The following is a 22,477-nucleotide window of genomic DNA, read 5'->3' on the forward strand; positions in this document are numbered from 1 at the left end:
GCAAAGGTAAGGAAAATGGAATGTGAAAGGTTTGGTTACTGGGCTTCCTTGGCTGTCAAAGTAAACAGAAATCTGTCCAACATGTCTTATACATTAAACATGGCAAAAAAAGCTGAAGTAAACTATTCCCAAGATAAACATTCTGCATCATAGGATCCTTCTGCTGAACAATCCCTGTGAAACCTGCCGAGTGGAAGAAGTGATCCTGAGGATAGTTATTTGCTTGGTTGTCTGGAATGTTTATTTCCTGATAGGCTCATTGTCCGTGACCTCTGCCTGAGCACGGGCTTGGGGGGCAGCTCCAAGTCTTCAAAGACAGGATTTTCTATGATTGCTGCAGCCTCTGGGCGTTCAGTGGGACTTGGAGAGAGCATGTCCTTCACCATGGTGTACTGGAAGAAAAGACAACACATGTTACATGAACCAATCCATAAACTCCTCCTCATTTCATGTCCTGGCTTCAGCTGTGGCTGTGTGAAGTAGTGGAAAATAACCCCAGCTGCTTTCTGAGTGATTTGGGTGTTATTTGGCTCAGCAGTTAGATGTGCAATAAATATTTTAAAATGTATCACTGTGCATCTCTTAAAAGTGTCTTTACTGTCATCGGAGTCAAGGTTTAATAGGGTTATAAAAAACTTCACATTATTTGCAATCAAAGTTAAATATATGATGCATAATTTATATGTAATTTTTAGATTCATGTTTAGCCATCAGATATTTAGCCACACTGAATTTCTCTCGTGGCAAATCAGAGTTTTTCCTTTAAATGTACAACTAGTCTGAATATTTGTTTCAAATTTATTCAGAATTAGTGTCCTGCTCCAGCTGAGCACAGCACAGCCCCTCTCCCAGGCAGCTTTCAGCTGTAAAGCAGGAAAGGCTGGTCTCATTTAGCCATTGGTCTGAAGCCACCCTGAACACCTGAAAGCACCTCAGCTTTTTACTGGGGAGGTTTTGGACATCACCTCCTCTTTATCTGCCACCAAGTCACTTTACAGACCTGACTAATGAGAACACAGCACAATTCACTCATGGTGATTTCCCTCCTGGGAGGTCCAGTTCTGGAGGGGATCCCACACAGCCATGGTGCTACCTAGAGCCTCTCCTTTACCTGAAGCTTTGCATTTTCTCTCTGGGAATATGGATTTGTTGCAGGAAACCATGACAGGATGTATGTGAAATGAATGGCTGTAAGTGACAAAGGGAAGCCAGGTAAAAATGTATTCCTGGAGGAACCCTGGGACAGGAGTGTCATTGTGCCCATTATTGCAAGGTTATAGCTATGAAATGTAGACAAGTACTGGGATAGGGAAATGCACCTTAATAACATGAAAGCTACCTGGTTTCTCCATTTTCACCTACAAAGCAACTGGAAAGCAAAGGAAAAAAGCTGCAATTATTAATGAAAAGGCTATAATTAATACATCAGCTGTACCTACCTCTTGTGCATATTTCTGAGTGAACAATGGTGGAAAATTCAAATTTCGAACATCACTTAAAGTCTGCAAAAATATGAAGAATGACATGTAACTTTTCCAAAATATCATTCCTTAGTAATATCAACCTACCCTTCAAAAACATGCAAATTATACTAAGAAATGAGCCTGCTGGAAAGAAAACCCTTTGTTTTAAAGTGTTGCTTTAGTGGTTAAAAGTCACAACCTAGCAGAACAGGTGAGCTGCTGCTTCCCTAGGTATTGAGCCTGCATTGGGAGGAGTTGTGTTACAAGAATTGTGATTTCTGCAGTTTTAAATCAGTCAGATACATGAACCTGAACTTTCTCACTTTAGCTGAACAAAATCAGCAAATCTGTGCACCACCCATAACTCCAGGATGGCCTACACCAGTATTAAGACACATGAAATTATTGTCTCTGCATTACCAATATAAGCACCTGTCTTTGTTTAACTTCTAAGAAGGAATGAGAAGATTTATCAGCAGTTGTGTTGGGTATTTCTGTGCTCCTTTCATACAAAGGCCACTGGCTCCATCTAGTGACAGTGTTTTTCCCATGTTCAGTATTTAGCACTTCAATTTTCTTGGAAGGATCTCCTTTTACAAAAATTTGAGCACAAAATACAAGAATTCTAAAGTTAAATCATAATTCATTTCACTATTACTCCACTGGAAATATCAAGTGACCAGTTAATAGTGATGAGAGAGAAGAGAACTGAGTTTGATGACATTAAAATGCTTCAGAAACTTTTCTCCTTTTCTGTCAGTTCAGTCTGCATTTAGTGATCTGTTCTCCAGCATGTCACTTGGAAATAAATTGCACTGCTACTGACTATCTGCTCACAGCTTGAGACAGAGGCTGCTCTCACGCTCCACCTCTGGGGATTTTTCCAGCCAGTTGTCACAAATTCCTAGAATTTGCTGGGTTACTTGGTCAGGCAGAGCGTGTTTTGCTTCAGCAAGCAGTGCTAATGCTTGGCTGAGGCCAATGAAAACCTCAGGGGAACAACTCAGAAACAGCTCCTGAAGCAGCCAAACTCCAGAACCCAGCAATGAAAGGGCAGGAATTTCCTTTTTAGCAAAAAAGAGTGAAATGACAGTGAAAATCCTGGAAAGGCAGGGCACTCTTCTAACACCCTCTTCAAGTAAAAAATGTGAATTAGATGGAATTTAGGTTTCATTTTAACACTCTCTTCAAGTAAAAAATGTGAATTAGATGGAATTTAGGCTTCATTCTGATTATGTGCTTTGCTTCTGTTCTTAGGAGAGAACCTGGAAGGGCAAAGCCTGTAATCACTGCTGCAAGAGATCTGAGAATCCAGGATGGCTCTTCCCCAGGTATTTTGTTTCAGTAAAACTGATTTAGAGAAATTGAAACTGATTTCAGTGCCAGAGGTTTAAATTAAACACCAATTCCTCCTCTAGACTGTACTGTTTGTGCCATTAAAAGCCAGAGCACCTTAATCAAGAGAATGCAAGAGATGAAGCACTTGGTCAGGCTGCTGTTCAAGCTGTTTCTCACTCTCTGCTAAACCCACTCCACCTGAGAATGTAACACCCCCAAGCACATTCAAATGATAAATACAAGTTTTAATGACTCTTCCTTTCCTGCACAGGTCACAGAGGAGAGACCTTTCTGGCTGTGGGCCCTGCTCTCCATGAACTTGCTCCTGAGCAAGATGGATCTCACACTTAACCAGCAAGCAAGAGCTGTAATGCACCATCAAACATCCCAGACTCACATCAAACATCCCAAACTCACATCAAACATCCCAAACTCACATCAAACATCCCAAACTCACATCAAACATCCCAAACTCACATCTGCTGCAATGAATGGCAGCAGTTATGGGAAGACTGTGCTTGAAGCTGAGTGAGACTCACAGCTCAGACTCACCAGAGGAAAAGGAACAGCCACTTTTCACCAAGTGCTCTGGGGGAAAAAGCACTGCAGATGCAAATGAAGGAAGAAATAATCAAAATGCACAGCATGGCTCCAATTCTTGAGTGAAAACCAAGCTATATTTATTGCTTGAGTTCTTGGATATTGTAGTTCAACAGTTTCTCTTGGCTTCACAACAGAGGAGCTTTGTAAAGAAATTAAAGCCTCAATTCAACCACACACATTAGAAGAGTGCAGTTTATTTTCAGTGATTCAGGGGGTCTGTACAAGGCTGATAAAGAAGCTGTGCTCCTGGCTGCAAGGCTTTTCTCCAAAGAAAACAGGACAGGAACCTCTTGCCAGCCTTTCACCAAGCAAACAGCAGTTTTAAACAAATGCTCAAACTGAAGATAACCCAACACCACACATACCTTGACCCTCTCCATCTGTGTGCTGAAGGGGTAGAGCAGCTCAAAGAGAATCAGTCCCAGAGAGAAGATATCCACCTTGTGAGAATAGGTGTTGCCACAGATCTGGGAAGGCAAAGTCAGGGTCAGGGCAGTGAAGGCACTGCACGCAATTACCCACAAAGTGAACACCACCCCTGCAGGTTCCCTGGGCAGGTCACCAGCCCTGTGCAGAGCTGGAAGCTGCAGCACAGGAACGTTGGTGAACTTCAGCCATGAGCACCAGGGAGCAAGGTTCTGATCCTCAGCTCCTCTGTGCTGCACAGCAAAATGTTTCACCTTTCTTAATCTCATGCACAAGAGTGTGTTCTTCCTCAATTAAGTGGAATCTTTTACAGTTACCTTCCTATACTGCATTAAAAGCAAGAAAAATGAATGCATTCAGTCTGAATATTAGCCACTGGTTTTGCTATAACAAATACATACCTTTAAATATTCATTTTAGAACTCAATTTAGCTCAAAACTCTATTTTTATGAGAAAGGATTTAAGTGACTTGATTGCAATGGTTTACTAGGAATGCCTGATCTTAGAGCTCCCAAAAATTCAGGGCTCTTCTGGGCACTGCCAAGCACAGCTTGAGAGAAGAGAGCACAAACCTGTTCTGGGCTCATGTAGAGTTTGGTCCCTACTTGTCCTGTGTGCCTGGCATAAGCTGGCATTGGGGTCAGAACTGATTCCTCCTCCTCATCTTGGTCCATAGCAGTCACCAGTCCAAAATCCCCAACCTTTACTATGTCATCCATTGTGAAAAATATATTGGAAGGCTGAGAAAACAAAGAGGTGAAAAGAAAAAGTAAGTAACAAACAGATGTCTGTGTTTCAGTGGTTATAGCACTTGGTTCTAACTCAAAGCTGTCAAGGTTAAAAACAATCATTAAAGAGCTGAAAAACAGCAGTTAAGAATTGCAACTATTCAGGACAAAGGAATTTCTCCTGCATTAACCACTGTCTCTCCCTGAGGCTCAGACTGCTCATTTCTTGTCACTCAGCAGAGGTTTCCCAGCAGCACACAGCTCTGCTGAGGAGCACACACAGAGCCAACACTGGGGACAGCACAGGGAAGTGACCCAGCCCACACTGACACTTTCACACCCCATGCTGCAGCTCCTTCTCCTGGGTTTTTGTATTTTAATCCCTAAGTGCCAGAGTAGTTTGCTGTATTACTAACCAGCCCACAGCACATTGTCCCAGTGTTAAATGATAGATACAGTGGGAACAAGGTCTGCTTTTCAGTGGAACTGTGCAGCTTAACACAGGAACAGCTGTTTGTGTAACAGAACTAAAAGTTTATTTTTGATAGAAGCTTAAGAACTTTGCAATTCATAGAGGCAGCAATAGTGATGATCTGGCTTAACTCTCCTTTAGCTTGTTTGCCCACACCTCCATCCCTGGCTTAGCCTACTGATAAAAGAGGCTGGAACAGAGCTGTCCCTTGGCCAGTGGTGCACATCCAAGACAGTTTTTCAAGAAATTTCCTTCCTGGCTGATAGAACAGCATCCACCAAAAGAATGATTATTCCCTTGAAATAAAACCACTCCAGCTGGGTTACAAATACAGAGTTTGGGGATGAGAACAGACTGATCCTGCAAGGGGAAGGAAGCAGCAGGATGGTGCACAGGGCCAAGCTGTGAAGAGCAGGTGGTGCTGGGCAAGCTCCTCTCAGCTCCTGGGCCCTCGAGGCTGGGAGAACAAGGTCTGTGCTCTGCTGAACCAGCCCTGCAGCAGGAGCAGGCAGACAGAGAGAGGGCAATATTTTCCCACAAGATAAAGGACCATATTTCAAAGTCCACCTGACTTCCTCAGTTAAAGACAAACACACTGTGTGCACAAGAAACAAGGCAGAGAAAAGGATTCTTTTCTGAGGGAAGCCCTAGAGAAACAATTCCACAGTGCCCACATCTGCCTGTGCCTTCTGAGGCAGGTGTTACCCCCACGGTATCTCCCTGCAATGAAGGTCCAGCCCTCTGCAGTCACAGTGCATGCAGGGCACAAAAGCCACTGCCCTGTAAACCCACAGTGCCTCCAGGCTGAAGCATCTGCAGAGCACCCACCCTCAGTGCACACCCACATGGTCAGAAGTCTTGATACAAGAATTTTAATGCTCAAGGAACAAATATCTCCATTAGGAGTTTGTATCCCATTGCCTTGATCTCCATTCTCCTCCTACAAACATACAAGGCAAGATTTGTCTTCTTTCTGGAGAAAAACTCCTCATAACAAAGTTTATTTTAATACTCCTCTGGCTGGACACTGTCTCTGAACAGGCTTGCACATAGTTTCTACAAATAAGGGGAATGGACTCTCTGCTATTGCAAAATACCAGCAAAAAGAAACCATCAAGATCACATTTGGGAGGAGAGAAAGTCTAAGGAAGAAGCACTCAGTTTTGATTTAAATCATCAGCAGAGTACAATCAAATACAACCACCCTCTAGTTTGGTTATCTTGCCACCTGCACAAAGAAATTTCTCTCCATATTCTTCAGTCAGAATAAGAATTCTCATTTTTTCACATGAATAAGCTTCTCATACATCTGGAATACTCTGTTTAATTCAATTAATGCTGCAAAATGTATCCAAGACTGTTCTTGCAGTTCTGTGAAACTGATAATTTCTTTTGAGCTGCCAAGCATGACCGACAGCTTATCCCAGGAATAACAGTAAATTCACTTGACAGGCAGACTTTTGTTTCTGCACTTCATTTTCTTCAAAAGAATTTGAACTCTGACCTCCTCACTTGCCCACATAAATTCCTGTCATCTTGTCATTGCAGTACCCCTGATTAGCAGGAGCCTAATTAATGCATTTTAACGTGCACTGGTAATTTAAATATTTACATTGCTTCTTGGATCTTTTAATTTGCCTTTACAGAAATTTATTTTCACACAGATCTACCAGCTTTTGTTGGTGCCAATGGGAGCAAGAACTGGCCTCTGCTATCACTGAGCTCTGCCTGCAGCCAAGCCAAAGCAGCTTTGCAGGTTATTGTGCTGGCACCAACTCAGGGCTGCATCACCAACCCCCTGGACAAATTACAAAATTAGATGAGATCTCTTCTTAGGAGCTTCTGAAAAGTAGAGAAAATAATTAAATAAACTGGCAGTTGTTTTGACCAAATTAACACCTAACAGACAAATAAACTTTGGGATCCAAGAATAACATCTATACAAGCACAGAAAGTTTCCTGAAGGAGGAAGGTGTTCATTCAGAGAGATTGTTTCCAAGTTGGTTATACCAAGTAAACAAAATTAAATCTCTTGTGCAAACTGCTGCCAGCACTGAACTTTTAAGATGTTCCAACAAAACACTCCACACCTGATTAAGACTAATACAGTTTTAGGAGAAGATCTAGGTAAGGTTTACTGAACAGTGAGCTCAGTGAAGACTGCAGAGGGCTACACCTGACAGTATTGTTAAGAAAGGTTATTAATTAACATGTCTAGCAACATATTAGTACAGGGATTTAATTACTTTTATGGTCAGTTTCTCAAGCACTAAAGATTTGTCAGATAACTGGTTCAAGGTAATTGCCTAATGCTGATGGGAAAAGAAAAACTTGGAAGGGCTGTTAAAGTTTTTCTAACTCTGACATATCCTTTGAGGATTATTTAATCTGAACCTCCTTTTCCTGCCACTTCTCACATGGTATTTTTTAGCTTCTGCTTCTGCTGATGCCACATTACCATCTGAGAAGCCACAATCATTTCAGTAATCACTGCACTGAGGTAGGACACTAATGCCTCCTCAAACAAGCAAAGGGAAACAGAACTGTCCACATTTGGCAAAAGGGATCAATTTCTCAGAGCTAGGCCTAATAAAACTAACTTTGGCTGGGCTCTTCAATTAAATTTATTTATTTGGTATCACATACTGACACTTCCAGTGCTTTAAGTCAGAGCAAAATCAGGCACTAGCATGGGAGGATCATGAACAAAATGAAAGAAAAGGTACAAGCTACTCCTGGCTTCAGCTGCACTGAACACCAGAGGTGCAAACCACCTTTCCCAGCCCTCCCTGCCTGGATGCTGTGAGACATTAAAATACTGAATCCTTCAGAAAGCTTCACTGTCATAGCTGGCACTGGCTCATGATTCTGCTCCAGGACAGTTCACATTTCAATCTGCTTAATTTTTACTTTCTCTAACCAAGAGTTACACTGCTCCTTTTAGGCTGTATTGCTATAGAAAGAAGGAAAATACCAGAATTAGAATCACAGAATTATTTAGGTTGGAAAAGACTTTTAAGATCAAGTCCAACTACAAGCTCCACACTGCCAATTATCTGCTTCACTTGAAATAGTAGAACAGGATCCAAAATAGCTTTGTCACACAGCTCAGCACTGAACAACCCTGTACAAAGAACATGAATTCAAAATACCACAGGACAAATGCCACTGATCTGTGCCAGGTACAAGAAGTCTTGCTGTAAGAAAGACTTTAATTGCAGTAACAAGCGATGAATATTTATTTCCTGGAGCACTGCACCTCCAGATTATTGAACAGACATTAATTCAGCTTTTTTAACAGCCATGCTGAGGTCACTGAGAGGAGTCAGCTATTTTGGCAGGCTTTGCCTGCAGTGCCACATTCCTCCCACACACAGCAACCTATGGATACAAACCTTGAGATCCCTGTGCATTAATCCTTTGCTGTGCAGAAAGTCAACAGCTTCAGCAATCTGCAGAAAGATCTGCAGACACTCTGTCCTTTCCCTCTCCTCTATGGTGCATCTCCTGCTCATCCAGTCTTTGAGGTTCTCTTTCCTGCACAGCTGCATCTGGATGTACAGATACACCTTTGGAGAGGTGGGCTTCACTTTTTCTGCAGTGTTTTTAGAAAGGTCCAGGCTTAAACTCGTTGGCCTTGGAGGAGAAACAGAGAGGGGACTTCCTGAAGCAGATTTCTTGTTATCAGATTCCTTTGTACTTTTCCCTTTATCCTCAGAAGGACTCTCATTATGTGAAACATCAACTTTCTCTTCCTTACTGGAGGCATTTCCACAGCCAGAATCCTCAAACACAATGGAGGAGGAGGTCCCTTCCTTCAGATGCACAACAGGAACAGCTGAAGGACAAATTTCCAAGGAGTGTCCCAGCTCATTACTGTTGATAGTGCTGTCTTCTACATCACAGCCTGTAAGGACACTGTCCTGAAGGTTTAACAGGGGATCTTCTGAGTGCTGCAAGTCCTTGTTGTCTGTGTCAGAAAATTCCAGAGGGGAAAACTGGCTTCCAGATGAATCTGACTGACCACAGGGTATGCCCACAGACCTCACCCTCTCTGAGGAAGCTGCAGTAACTTCAATGTGTTCCTCTGTTGAAAATGGCTCTGTTGTGATCTTAAATGATGGGACATCCATTGGGCTGGGAGAACTGAGTGGCCAATCAGTGCTGGAAGGCAAACAGAGATCAATACTAGAGAAATTGTAGTAGATTCCAATCATTTCACTGGAAATGCACTTCTGAAAGCCCAGATTTTAACAACTGCTACCCCTGACACCTGCATCACACTGCAACAAGGAGTGACTACCCAATGTGGGAATCACCAATAACCAGCATTTAGCATCTGTGTCTTAGCAAGGATAAGGTTTTCTCATTGAGACAAAAGTGTTGATAAAGGAATATTTAACAAGCTCTACTGCCTGCATTCCTAATGTGCAATCAGGCTCATCTTCAGTTTGAAAAATCCAGCCCTTTGGAACAGGCACTGCAAGGACTATTTAAAGTGCCTTGGAAGAATTACAGCTGTGAAATGTTAATTTGATGCCTGAAGTATAAAGGTCGCTGTATTCTAAAAATTGTGAGGCATGCTAAGTTGTTATTATGAAAGCACCCAGCAGTCTTGTATCAGGCCTCATTCTGTAAATGCCAGCACACACCCACTTTTCCCTCTCTCTTCACGTTCTCTCCTTTATCTAATTTTCCATTTTTAACCTACTTCTATACCAAGCTTCACAAATCCTCAGTCGGATTATCCCTCATGTATTTCTAGCGAAATAAATTTATTGGATTCTTGGAGTACTGTATCAGGTCCATTTAACTCAAGACAATGAAGAGGAAGAAAACAGCAGAAAGGAACAAAGAGGGCAGAGATGCCAAAGTTTGCAACTGAATCACAGCAGCAATGCTCCAACCTTCCAATCACTGCAAGGTTCAGCTACACAAGTTCAACTAAGAACCACATAATGTTTCCTAAGCTGAAAGAAGGACTTTAACACAAGAGAGAACCCATAAATCAAGAACTTTATGCAGAAGAGTGATATATTTTTATCTGCTCATTTGAAAAGTTGGCAGGCTAAGTAACAACCATCTCTCTTCTAGATAGTCTCTCCATGTTCCTGCATCCTCTACCAGTTTTCCAGTTCTCCTGACATACAATCTCAAATTCATTGTTAAAAAGAGCCCCATGAGTTACCTTTCATCTTTCAGCCACTGCTCATCCATCTTTTCCTGCCATCTCTCAGGGGGAGCTTCCAGCCATGCATTGAAATAGCGAACAATCCCTGGATGCTCGAGCTTAGCCAGAGCCTTGACCTCCCTCATCACCTTCTCCCGAGCCAGCTCCCTGTGGTGTGGGGTGAGGAGAAAAAGAGCCATGGGCACCAAATGCAACAGCACAGCACAAACATTTCTGCAAAGGAATTCAACCAAAGCTGCCCCAGTGTACACCAGGCCAATAGCATTGCTTTTCACATCAAAACTAAAATGTGTCTTCAATTCCCCAGAGTAACTCCTTTAGCTTAGAAGTGTGGAGGAGCAGAATGTGCTCATAATGGCTCAATATTTTGTCTTCCCTTTTCACATAATTACAGGCAGCAAAAACAAGAAGAAATTCATCTTCCTCTTAACTGTTCTCAAGGATAGAAAAAAGATTTTAAAGGGCAATATTCTACAGGGATGTAGAAGACACTGACAGATAAGACAGACAGCAATACCTTAGTATTTGTTTTTTAACTGGCAATAGGTAAGGAGGCTGCATAAGGACTATTTCTGTTCTGTGGACAGGAAAGCAGGCAGCCTCCTGTCTTACTGAAGGAATTTATCTCTCTTCATAAGATCAAATAAAGTCTGATGGTTTTATTTAATAGCTTTGAATATGCTTGGAAAAGATGAATTTAGGCTACCTTAAGTTTCTGAACAAAACCTTTAATCTTAAATAGTTATGCTTATTTAACACATTCAATAAAATAGTAATTCTAGATTTCATAGCTTTACCCCCTCCCTCTGGCTGTTCTAACTTGAGATTTTCAGCAGCAGTGTCTCCCATCTCCCACTAAAAGAAGGGCTGCAAGCTCTGGGTGGGGTAATCCAGCAGCATGGCTTGACCACCTATGACTGAGAGAAAAGGCAGGGGGTTGTGGGACCAGAAAATGAAACAAATGGGCAAATGGAGTCAAAAAAGGAGGTGAGGGAGAGAGAAAAGAAAGAGGAGGTGGAGCAGAAAGGTCAGGAGAGGAAGGAGAGAAGCACATTAACAGCACTACAATAACTGGTCCTGTTAGCAAAGGCTCCACTCACCAAGGAGATCCCTGTGGAGCAGCATCCCCACAAAGGGATCTGCAGTGGGAGTGTTTGAGCCAGGCAGGTCAGCTCTGCTGGGACTGCACGTGCCAAACTCTCTGTGCCAGCACTGAGACTGCCCCCCGTTAAAAGTGTGTCATTCACCCTAATGAAAGCTCTGGGAAATGAGCTCAGGAGCAGATGGCTCTGTGTAGGATGGGATCCCACCACTCATTCATCATTCCCAACAAATCCATTCACTACCTGTTGGGCAATCGGATCCTCTTGATGGCATAGTTGCAGTCATCTACTTTATTTCTGGCTTCAAAAACCACTCCAAAACCTCCACGACCCAGACACTGGATTGGTTCAAAATCTGTCAGGTATCTGGGAAGAGAGGGGTGTGAGGAAGGGACAGAAGAAGGGAGGGAGGATAGAGGAGAAGAATGCATTAATACAGATAGCAAAATAAAGTCATTTATGACCACGACTGAAGTAGTTTTGTACAGGCAAAACATGTGCAGAATTTCTTCCTTTTCCCTGCTCACCCACTGTGAGCAATTCCCCATCTATGAAATGGACAGTTGCTAAATGTGTATTTATGCAGAGCCTATCACAGGCCAGCAGGATCCATTCTGCATGCACTAGACAAACTGGAAAGGTTTTTCAGAATAGCAGGTTGCATGCCTGCTGGATCCTGAGTATACAGCCCATGTTTTTATAGATGAGTATTTTCTAAATCATGATTTGCCTTTAACCCTACCCCAGGTAACTGTTTCTGCAACTTGTCCTTCTAGTCTTGACGTTTTTCCCTCCTCACCACAAATCAATTAATGCAAAACCAGCACAATATCCCATCCAAAACATATCATTGTTCTTATATATCACTACCCTTCTTACTCTTCCTCATTTTAAACACTACAGTTCTGACTTTCACTGAGTTACAAATGTACAGGAAATGGTCACATTTGCTCTGGACACAATGGCATGTCCCTATTAAGCCTTATGTCTTAACCAACTCCTCTGTAAAACCAATAAAGGTTTTATTTCAAGTTTAGACTGTTTATTCTGCAGAGTATATAAGATGTCATCTGCTTCCATCTGCAACTGCCTTTCTCTGCCTTACACCATAAACACAGGAACAGATGGAGTAAACACTGATTAAGGCCTACAAGGATCAATCTCCCATTTTGCTTATCAGCAAGAAGTATGAGAGCAATACTTCTGATCACATGGAACCTGTTGACTCTCTGGAATTTCTGAGACTAATCCTAACTGCAATCTCCCACGAGTAATGGGGTCACAGAGTCCTTTGTGCCAGTTGCTGGTTATCCTGGGAAGTCAGAGGACTGGGAGTTCCTAGGTAAGAACAGGTGAACACCTACTCTTTCTATCTCCAGACACCATTAGTAGCCACACTGATTAAACACCCTGTTTATGTTGTGTTGAACAGACCTCACCTTGACACATATCCAGAGTTCTTGGCATCACTCCAGCTGTTGTCTTTAATGTCTCCACAAGTGGGCTCATACTTACAATCAGTCTGACACTGTGTTTCAGACTCCTTCCGCAGCTAACAAGGATTTCCAAAACAAGAACAAAACAAACAAACAAACAAAATCAACTCCTTGAGTGCCTGAGCCTGGTTTGCACCCCAGATATGGCATTAAATAAATATTTCCAGATACGTCAGAAGCAGTCTAATCTGCTTGCTGAAGCAGTTAAGCAAATTGTATGTGGCAGCTGGCAGCCTTCACACACAGATCAAACAATAAATTTAGGCTTTTGATTTGGTTATCTCATTAGTTATTAAATTATTAATACTACTCATTGCAGAGCCCAAACTGAAAGAAACAGCTAAAAGAATTCCTTCTGTATTTGGGATTCTGAAAAAAAATTACTCTGACTCTGCAAATGACTCTGATTCTGCACAAACTTACTCTGCTGTAGGGGTGGGGGTGGAAGAGTTTGCGCACAATGAAGGTGGTGGCCACGATACAGAACAAAATGGTGCCAACAATCTCCTTCCACCAGTGCAGCAGCAGAACAGGATCCTTCTTGCGAATGTTCTTGTAACTCGCGTCGTCAAAAAACCGAACCGTGATCTGGTTGCTGCGCTTGTTCCTCTCCCTCTTGTAGTAGGGTAAGTAATAACCATTATCTGTATAAAACACACAGAGAGAACACAGAGTTACCTGCAGGCACCTACAAAACAACCCTGCCCTCTCATTAACAGGTCTCCTCAACAGACATGGCATGGAGTGGTTTTTATTTCCATGATTTAAATAGCTCATAAGAAAATTCAGTTAATAAAGGTTGTGGACAGCAACCAGGTCTCCCTAGCTTTAAATCAGAATATCTTCCATATGGAAAACTTATGACAACCATCCTGAGTCTCCAGCACTGTCAGTAAATCCTGGAAAAAGTAATTCCCAAGATTTTTCCACTCCAAACAACTCTCAGTGGCAACAACAGCACACACAACAGCTCTCCAGTGGCAATTCCTGGTATTCTGTTGCGCTTTATGTGGCACTAATTACACCTACACTGCAATCTGGAAATCCTAGTTTGGAAAGTAATTTCCTAATTCATTAAATATCTTAAAAATACACATATTTAAGGTCTAACTAATGGTCATTCATTGAAATTCCCAGATAATAAAAGCTGGGTATCTGAAACACTTCAAAGTCTGGAACTTCACCTACCATATGGGTACTGCAGAACTGACAGCGCTCCGTTGCTGTATTCCTCATGGGAATATTTGTCATTGCTGAGACACTTATCAAACTCATCAGAGCCCACCAACACTGGGGTCCTGGAAGGGGACTCTAAGCACAGAAAAGACAAAATTCTCTGAGCTTCATTTCAAGAACAGACTGCTCATTCTGCAGAGTATATAAAATGTCAGTTGTTTGTAAAATTCTGTTCTCACGTTAATTTAAAGAGAACTCAAATTGCACAATATTACAAAATGCCTCTGGAATCAGGTAATGAGAAGTAAATTTCATAGATGGAAACATTAAGAAAGGTACTTTAAGGTAACTGTTACTTCATCATTCTCCCCCTTGATAAGTCAATTCACTCATATTCACATCACTGCAAAAAACTTCTTCCTCTTTTTGTTGAAAAATTTGATTAAGAAGACCCAACATTTAATTACTAACAAAGACCCTGTCAAATCCATAGTAAAAGAAAACTGACATCAAATATTTGATTAGAAAAAATAAACTCTTAAAAAAGCACAGAGATGTTCCTGAAGTAGTTTACAGCTGGAAACATCAGCCTAGTTTGAAACATACAGGAAAGCAGAAAGATGCCCTGTCTTTTCTGAGCTAAGGTAATAAATTCAACTCTGAATTGTTACTCACGGATTAAAGGTTTCCATTTGATTTTGGGAAGAGGAATAATTGCATTATCATTCCTGGATTCCAGAGCCTTTGGGTTGGTTGGGAATTTCTCATAAATTCTGACTGATGATTGAAGGTACAACTGGCCCCTGAACATACCTAAGTAATAAACAGGAAGTTTTAGTCTTTAGATTTGTTTCTCTTCACCCCTGGAATAAAACCCCTGTCTAGTCACAACACATGGTTAACAACATTTCTGAAAATATCCCTTCTCATTCTGAGAACCTGAGATACTGACTCTGATTGCTAAGCTGGATGAATTCAAGTAATATCTTCCCTCTGTTCTAGGAAAGCAAGAGTTCAGAACATTTCACTTTTACTGCTGGAAAGCTGGTGCTACAGGAAAATGTCAGACATTTTTAGAGCTATAAAGGAGTTTGGGATTTGCAGAAGTAAAACCTCATTCAAACTTCCTACCCTTGTTAATGCTGCACAAAACAGCCACTACCAGGAAGGCTGTAACTTCTTCCAAGTGTTATTCTTTATCTGTTATTCTAACCATTAACTGCAAAGCTACAAGATGAAAAGACTTAGGGAAAAAGGCATAAGGCAAACCAAGTCTTAGGAAACTAAAGCACATTTACCTCCCAGGGACAGACAGCTGAGGAGGAGGATCTCCAGCCACTCTATTTCAAACTGTCCCACACCTCACCCAATGGATCCTGACAGCTGCATGAAAACTAAGCCATGTAAAATCTTATCTGAAGTTTCTTCACAGTGTGTTACTGCAATCAGTGTACAAATCAATAGGAGGTAAGGCTGTTTTATTAGCTGCCAGCCTGTCTTATAAAGTTTCAAGACTTTTAGTCATCTCCAATGTACTGAAACTACAAAGCAATGCACATTTCAGAATCAAGATGGAAAAGATTTATGGGTTTGAAATCCACCAGTACAAAAAGATTTGCTTTACTACAACCTCAGCAGAGAAATGAGTAATGTTTACTACAGAAAATGCTGCAGTTGGTGCCTCACCCAAATAGACACTGGATTCTGTGGCCCCTCTGGCAGCTTCCACAAGATCTTCTTCATCCTCTGGTACCTCGTTGTTTGCTGTGTAACTCGTGTCATCAAACAGACTGATTGGAATTACTTTGCCATCCTTAAGCAGCCATGCAGAAGCAATTGGAGTGCAAAACTGAAGAGGAGAGAGGTAATTGGAAAATGAATGTTGTATTAATGAGCTATTAAATAAGAATAAAAAACAAAGTGCTTAAATTTCTTGTTTAAATTTTTGTAACAGATGCAGCAGCTCAAAGTCAGAACTTCAGTTAAAAATTACAAGCAGATGTGTGCTCCTTTACAAAGACAGTGCCTGAAACCAAAGATGAAAGGCATCTTCAAACATCTACTTTTGTGATATTTAATATTCTGTCTTTCCCCCTACCTGGTATTCCCATTCCAGATGTCCTCCTCTTCTGTTAAAAGCCATCACCTTCCAGTCAGCCACAGAGACCTTTATCACTGTGTCTTTCATCATAGCTTCCTGCTCATCCACCTCTGAAATAATTTTTGTTTCTTCTTTGTTCATAGCTGATTTAAAATCGCTCTCAATGTATCCTGCTCTAGTTTCAATATCTGGGACATAGCGCAGCTCAAAGTGACCAACACTGAAATTCCACCTCAAAGAAAAAGAGAAAACCTTTGTAGTAACAGCTTTGATATTCCAAGGAAGTCCCAAGTCCTCTGTGCAGAAGATTTCTAAACTGCATTACCTGAATTTGGCCCATATTTTCACAGTAAACTCACAGAGTGTCAAATGAGCAAAACTGTACCAGGAGGGGAGTGCTAATCCAGAACACAAATCAAATATTTGAGAAATCAAATTTTTTGAGAAATATTCTCCAACATGATGGGTGAATTGAGAAAAAAACTGGTAAAGTAGGGGCCAATGGCACTAAAGGTTTAGTGTATGAAGGGGAAAACAAAAATCATTAACTACTAGAGCTGAGTCTGCCTAGTAAGAAAACATTCTGTAGCTGATGAAAGCAGCAAGTACAAAGCTGTTAGGAAGCAGCATTCCAACAAACCATTTTTCTCTTCACTAATTAAGTGGATTTAACTGGAAACATAAGATTTTTCAAACTGGAAAAGGGACTGTGATTTTTTTGTTTAACCCCACATACAACCTAACACAGATCCCTTGAAACCAGGACTGCTCATGTCCCATAGGTTAACACCAAAAAAAAGACAAATGTATAATGAAATGTGTAAGGAGCACAGTTTTCTTGCACAGCAAAAAACTCTCCAATTCTTATAAACCTACAAAGATGCAGACAGGAAAAGGGTGGCATGTTTGGACAGTATGAAGGGGTAAATATTTCTTGAACAGTAGATTTGGTTGCCTAAAGCTTCGTATCAGTCTGGCAACCACCAGGAACCCAAACTGGCTCTTTAAAGAATTTACACCCTTATGGTAAGAGTTTGGCATCTTTTATACACTCAATTTATTAAAGACAAAACGTTTTTTCCTCTGGATTAAAACCCCAGATGTTTCCTACCCATTCTGTGTCACCAGGAAAGCACCTCTGGTTCTCACCACAAAGACAGGAGGATTCTGGGACACAAGACTAAATACTATGGTTTTGACATACCTCTCCTGGCTAATATCTGTCTCCAAGAAACACAGAAACCAAGATTTATCCTCTCAGACATCTGATCTGTTACTGAGTTCTCATTAGGCTCTCTCTGATAGGCTACAAATTCACAACTTGTCACATCCTGCTGCAAACAGAAGAGGGAGCAGGGGAACAGGCAATGACTGATTCTCCACTATGTTGCTGGGCAGTTACTTGTATCTATGTACAGAACCCATCTTTTGAAGTCTGTTTTATGAAGTGAGTTTGGAGTTTTTTTTTCCAGAAAATACGTGTCTGTAATTTTACAGTAATCTTGATGTATTAAAACTTCAATATGACAGCGTTAGAAAAATCACAGATTGAATCAGTTTCTACAGCTTAGAAAGAACAAACCACCTACATTATGGAGTGAACGACATAAATTTAAGAATGGTTTAAAAAACCAATTTAAAATGAAAACTTAAGACATCATGTATAACCTCCCTCCCCAGTGACAGTTACCATTAGTAGGTAAAGAATCTTGGAGTAGATTATAAGACTTTTAAACTGTCTCTTCTTGTACAAAAGCAGCAGTTAGAACAAACATTACAGTGACATTTGCCCTGTGCAGTACAGCAGTGACAAACTTTCCTGAGGTGTGTCACCCTGTTCTTCTAAAGTTTTTCTAATCCTTCTGATGTTTATATTTTTGTAATGGAGTTTCTCACACGCAATTCATGTAAATAATGATTGCTTTGCAGTCCTTTCTGGAGGAAGAGAGAATTAATGGACTGTTGGCTTGACCAGTGTGGTTGGAGAGGTGGCAATTTCATTCTCCAATCATGGTCCCTTTTGGAATTCTGTAAATATTGGAGTTGAAAAACAAACGCGCTCTTTTTTTGCCTTACACATCTCAGAGCGCGAGTGTCGCTCATTTTGTGTCGCTCATTTTGTGTCGCTCATTTCGTGTCGCTCATTTCGTGTCGCTCATTTCGTGTCCTATTGCGACAGAGCTGAGCAAGGACGAGGGAAGCAGTGTGACCTGACTCCCATCTTTTGTGCCTCCCCAGCTCTACAGGAGCGCTCTGAGCAGCTCAGACTCACTTCTCGTTGCCGCTGCGTGGCCCCACAGCCCGCACGGTTTTCTGGGTGCGGTGCAGCAGCAGCGTCTCCTCCTGCTCGCTCTCCTCATCGTCCCAGCGGCGGCAGCCCACGGCCGAGCAGATGTACTTCACCTGAGGGACACGGCAGGCTCACATGTGAGGCTTCAAAACAAACACCATCAACGGCAATACTCAAAGCTAACAATCCTTACAGCCTGCTCTAGGCTGGCAGGCAATTTGGAACTCCGTGACTTTAGATGTTTGGCTGGAGGGATGTTGAAAAGCCTGGTTTAAGAGATAACGGCTTTTCAGAACAAAAACTTTCAAAGGATTCTAGAAAGTTTACAGTCTGTGGTATTTTGACTACCATTTGACTATATTTTGCATGTACTTCTAACAAAAAGAATTCTGAGCTCTCTCTTTCTCCACTATTTCTGTGGACATCAAAAGAACATTCCTGCAAGACCCACATCATAATTCTACTTTCATGTCATATTTATCTCAGCATAACTCTACCAGCTTCAAATGAAGTACTATTGATTTATATGAAATACCACAAATCCTCCCCCTTTGCCTTGTCAGTTATCAAAAGGCGAAGAAAACCCCAACAAACTCTCACAGCACAGTTTCCAACAGTGCCAGTCTCAAACAGAACTTGCATTATATGGGCAATGCCAGAGAGATGAAACTGCCCAAACTCTTAGGAAGGAAGAGTCAGGCACTGTTTCCTCTAAGAGGAAGCTTTGCTACTGTGAGCACAAGCCAGGAATCAAAACAGAAATGAAAATTTCCTCTTCTGAGCACTGCAGGAGGAGGAAGAGCCTGTTAGTGCACAGAGCCCTCTGCTACCAGTGAGGAAACCAAAAGGAATTCATGAACTCTGGTTTGGGGTCTGTGCTCTTTAGCAATAGTGATGATTTCACACCACACCACAGAAGTTTTCCACACTAAAATGTATGGTGAAAATGAAAAAAAACAACCAAAAAACCACCCTGATTTTGTTGAAAACAAACACTGGGAACTTTAATTTTTTTTTAACTGAATCTATTTTTAACTTGCTTTAAAATGCAATGTTTCTGAATTACCAAATGTCTGTTCTTCACTACACAAAGTATTTACAAGTACTTCAATGACATCTGACATGTAACTTAACTTTTAAATATAATTTTAAAAGGTAAGGAGAACTTCTGATAGAAAGCACAGTGACAACAACTATAAGTCCTTCACTTTTGCATATGTCAAATTGTTTACTGTTCTCAGGAGTTTTGAAAATCTGAAATTAGGTTTTAAAAAGGTGCCACCTAAAGCATTAATTGATACACAGTGAGCTGAATTGTAAAGTCTCCTTCAAACAGAGCCAGATGATAAAGCTGAAGCCCTCATCCCTCTTATCCTCTCCCTACTGGTGACAAAGCTCCGGTCCCTTCCCTTGGGCTGCCTCTGGCACTCCCCGATCCCCTGCTACAGCCAACCCAGCACAGAACAAATCCAGTCAAGAGTGAGCAGTGCTCTGCTGGGTTAGCAAACAGTGAGCCAAGGGTCAAAGGCAGCCCAGGGGCAGAGCAGGAGCTCCCAGGCAGGAGGGGATTGCAGGGCCATGCCACCCTGCTGCAGCCCACCACGCTCAGCTTCTCCCTTTTGTGCCCTGCACCACAGTTCAACCTCAGCAGCCACCTGTTGTCCGGTTTTCGGCTGTTTGAAGGGCCTGGAAAGGCCCGGAGTGGCCTTGGGGCAGCCCGCGTATCGAAGGACGAGAAGAGGCTTCAGTTCTTCTTTCGGTTTTTATGTTTATTAATTGTTTATCTAAAAGATTTTCTTTAGCCCGACAGAGCTCTGCTCAGCAGCCAGCCATGAGCACACTGCTGCCCTCCGGGCAGCCACCTATCTTTATACCCAATGTTACGTGTACAATATTTATCATTTTTCCCCAATACCATTTATTCTTATTGCTGGGTGCACTTTTAGTAATAACCAATCCAAAGGTGCCACCATCACCATAGAAGATGGAGGAGAAGAAGAAGAAGAAGAAGGACAGGACACGCCCCAATTCCTCCATCTTACTTCTCTAAACCCCCCTGTACAGAAATCCTAAACCCTGTGTCTCACCCTCTAATTAACTAATCCCTTCACCATTCACCCCGGTGAAACCCTCCTGTCCTCATACAGGTGTCGTCTCCTGTGTAGGATCAAAGTCCAGCCACCAGACACTTCTGGAACATTCCAGGACTCCCGAGCCCCCCAGGGGTGGTCTCGGTGGCTCGGCACCTCAGGACTGAGATCCTGAGATCCGACAACCTGTTTGCAAGGCACAGCTCAAACCACACAGCCACAAAACACCTTCTCAGGCTCTTACCTTCCCTGAATAGGAGCTCAGCCCATAGGTGGTCAGAGACTTTCCCCCAACCAGGACGACGTCCTCGCCGAATTTGTAGGATGACTCGAGCAGAGACTCCACCGTGAAGGGCACGGCCTCCATGCTGCCCCGATCCCGATCCCACTGGAACAGGTCCCCATCCAAGGAAGGGATAATGATCTTGTTTCCAAACACCTGAAGTAATTGAATTCAAGGTTAGCTGTTGTTTTATTACGTTTTTCGAAGCCTTCTGATGTTTACATTCTTATAACGAACGTTCTTACGCACTTTATGTAAATAATTTATTGTTTTGTGGTTTTTTATAGAAGAAGAAAAAGTTGATGAACTATTGGTTTGTCCAGTGTCATTGGAGAAGTAGCACTGTCATCCACTGTCACTTTTAAAAATCAATAAATATTAGAGTCAGAAATTAAACATCCTCTTTTTTACCTCAAAAAGTTGCATGTCCACATCGTTTTATTTCACGTCCTACAGCAAGTTAGCTATGATTTAACCACAATTTTAATTATTTATGACCATAATTTAAAAGCACACAGACCACAAATGGCAACAGAAATGCTGTGTAAGCAAGGCTAGTGTGTTATGCTCCAGTGTCCCAATGGTTTTGTATCTCAGAGTCCTATTGGTTTTATATCTCAGCATCCTATTTTTCAAAGTTATAGTGAAGACAGAAAACTTTCAGGGATTCAAATCAAACCCATGTTTCTCTATTCATAGTTTAAAAACAGTTCAGTGTGTGACACTTCTTCAAAACATTTGAAAGCTCGATGAGTTGACAGGTTTCATCCAAAACTGCAGAAAACATGATGTGGGTTGAAGCATTCTCCAAGAGACAGGCACTGGTTAAAGTGCAAAGTTTTGCAGATTATTTAGGATAGTTTCAAAACAGAGTGATTTTGAAAGTACAACTGAGGCTGTTTTCATGATTAATGTCTTTTTCAGAATACCCAACTTTCTGTAAAGCACAGAGAGAGCAATTATTACTGAGATGAGAGCTCACATTTTCACCTCTGCCTCTCCAGACAGTTAAATCTGACTTCTCCTTGGATTTTCTTATCTTTAAGCACGTTGTTCCTTTAAAAATTGCCTGGTTTTTCCCTAAAAACACAAGTAAGGAAAAAAACCTTCACTGGGATACAATATTTCACCTATTACACAGAGATTTTCACGGAGATCCTAGTTCAGAGGCATGAGTCACTGTCAGTGAGTACTGAGGGACTTATTAAGAAACTCATTATCAGCATGATGGACCATAACTAATGCTGTGGAGCCACAGTGGCTGTGCCCATCAAGAACACTGAGAAACTGTAATCCACATAATCTTAGCTTCTGAGGATATGGATTAACATGGGAGCTTTTACTGCTTTTTCAGAACCTCTGTCCATTTGGGCAATATCCTACAACATAATTACATTAAATTTGGATACTTGACACATTAGGAATTAAAGACTGTTCCTGGTACATGTGTATTTGTCACTTGGAAAAAAATATTCCTGCTCAGACTCCAAGGCACAGATGTGTATTACAAAGTGGTACAAAAGATGCAGGAAGGTTTCTTCTTATTAGTATTTCTGGAGCTACTGTGAGGATGTGAAACCACATCTTCTGCATGATTCAAATTCCATGTAACATGGAATTTTTATTCCTCTGACTGGGTCAGAGCAGAGCAAACAGCATTAAGGAAAGCTGGGATTCACCTGAACAGGGAGGGAAAGACAGATGTTGTAGATGTGT

General features: G+C 41.6%; 1 protein-coding gene across 4 annotated transcripts in view; it reads right to left on the minus strand.

Moving 5' to 3' along the window:
* Positions 1-22,477, minus strand: part of EIF2AK3 (eukaryotic translation initiation factor 2 alpha kinase 3) — a 43,822-nt gene continuing 21,345 nt past the window's right edge. For all 4 annotated transcript variants that reach the window (XM_064711992.1, XM_064711994.1, XM_064711993.1 and 1 more), the window contains exons 3-17: positions 20,723-20,917; positions 18,371-18,501; positions 16,096-16,330; positions 15,684-15,846; positions 14,673-14,810; positions 14,010-14,132; positions 13,245-13,465; positions 12,765-12,877; positions 11,569-11,691; positions 10,220-10,369; positions 8,427-9,195; positions 4,404-4,571; positions 3,770-3,871; positions 1,440-1,502; positions 1-392 (exon numbers count right to left, since the gene is read on the minus strand). In XM_064711992.1, coding sequence (XP_064568062.1) covers positions 216-392; positions 1,440-1,502; positions 3,770-3,871; positions 4,404-4,571; positions 8,427-9,195; positions 10,220-10,369; positions 11,569-11,691; positions 12,765-12,877; positions 13,245-13,465; positions 14,010-14,132; positions 14,673-14,810; positions 15,684-15,846; positions 16,096-16,330; positions 18,371-18,501; positions 20,723-20,917 — 2,871 coding nt within the window. In that variant the 3' untranslated portion in view covers positions 1-215. The remainder of the gene's footprint in view (positions 393-1,439; positions 1,503-3,769; positions 3,872-4,403; positions 4,572-8,426; positions 9,196-10,219; positions 10,370-11,568; positions 11,692-12,764; positions 12,878-13,244; positions 13,466-14,009; positions 14,133-14,672; positions 14,811-15,683; positions 15,847-16,095; positions 16,331-18,370; positions 18,502-20,722; positions 20,918-22,477) is intronic.

This window comes from Zonotrichia leucophrys, chromosome 4 (genome assembly GCF_028769735.1).
Source record: "Zonotrichia leucophrys gambelii isolate GWCS_2022_RI chromosome 4, RI_Zleu_2.0, whole genome shotgun sequence".
Lineage (NCBI taxonomy): Eukaryota > Metazoa > Chordata > Aves > Passeriformes > Passerellidae > Zonotrichia > Zonotrichia leucophrys.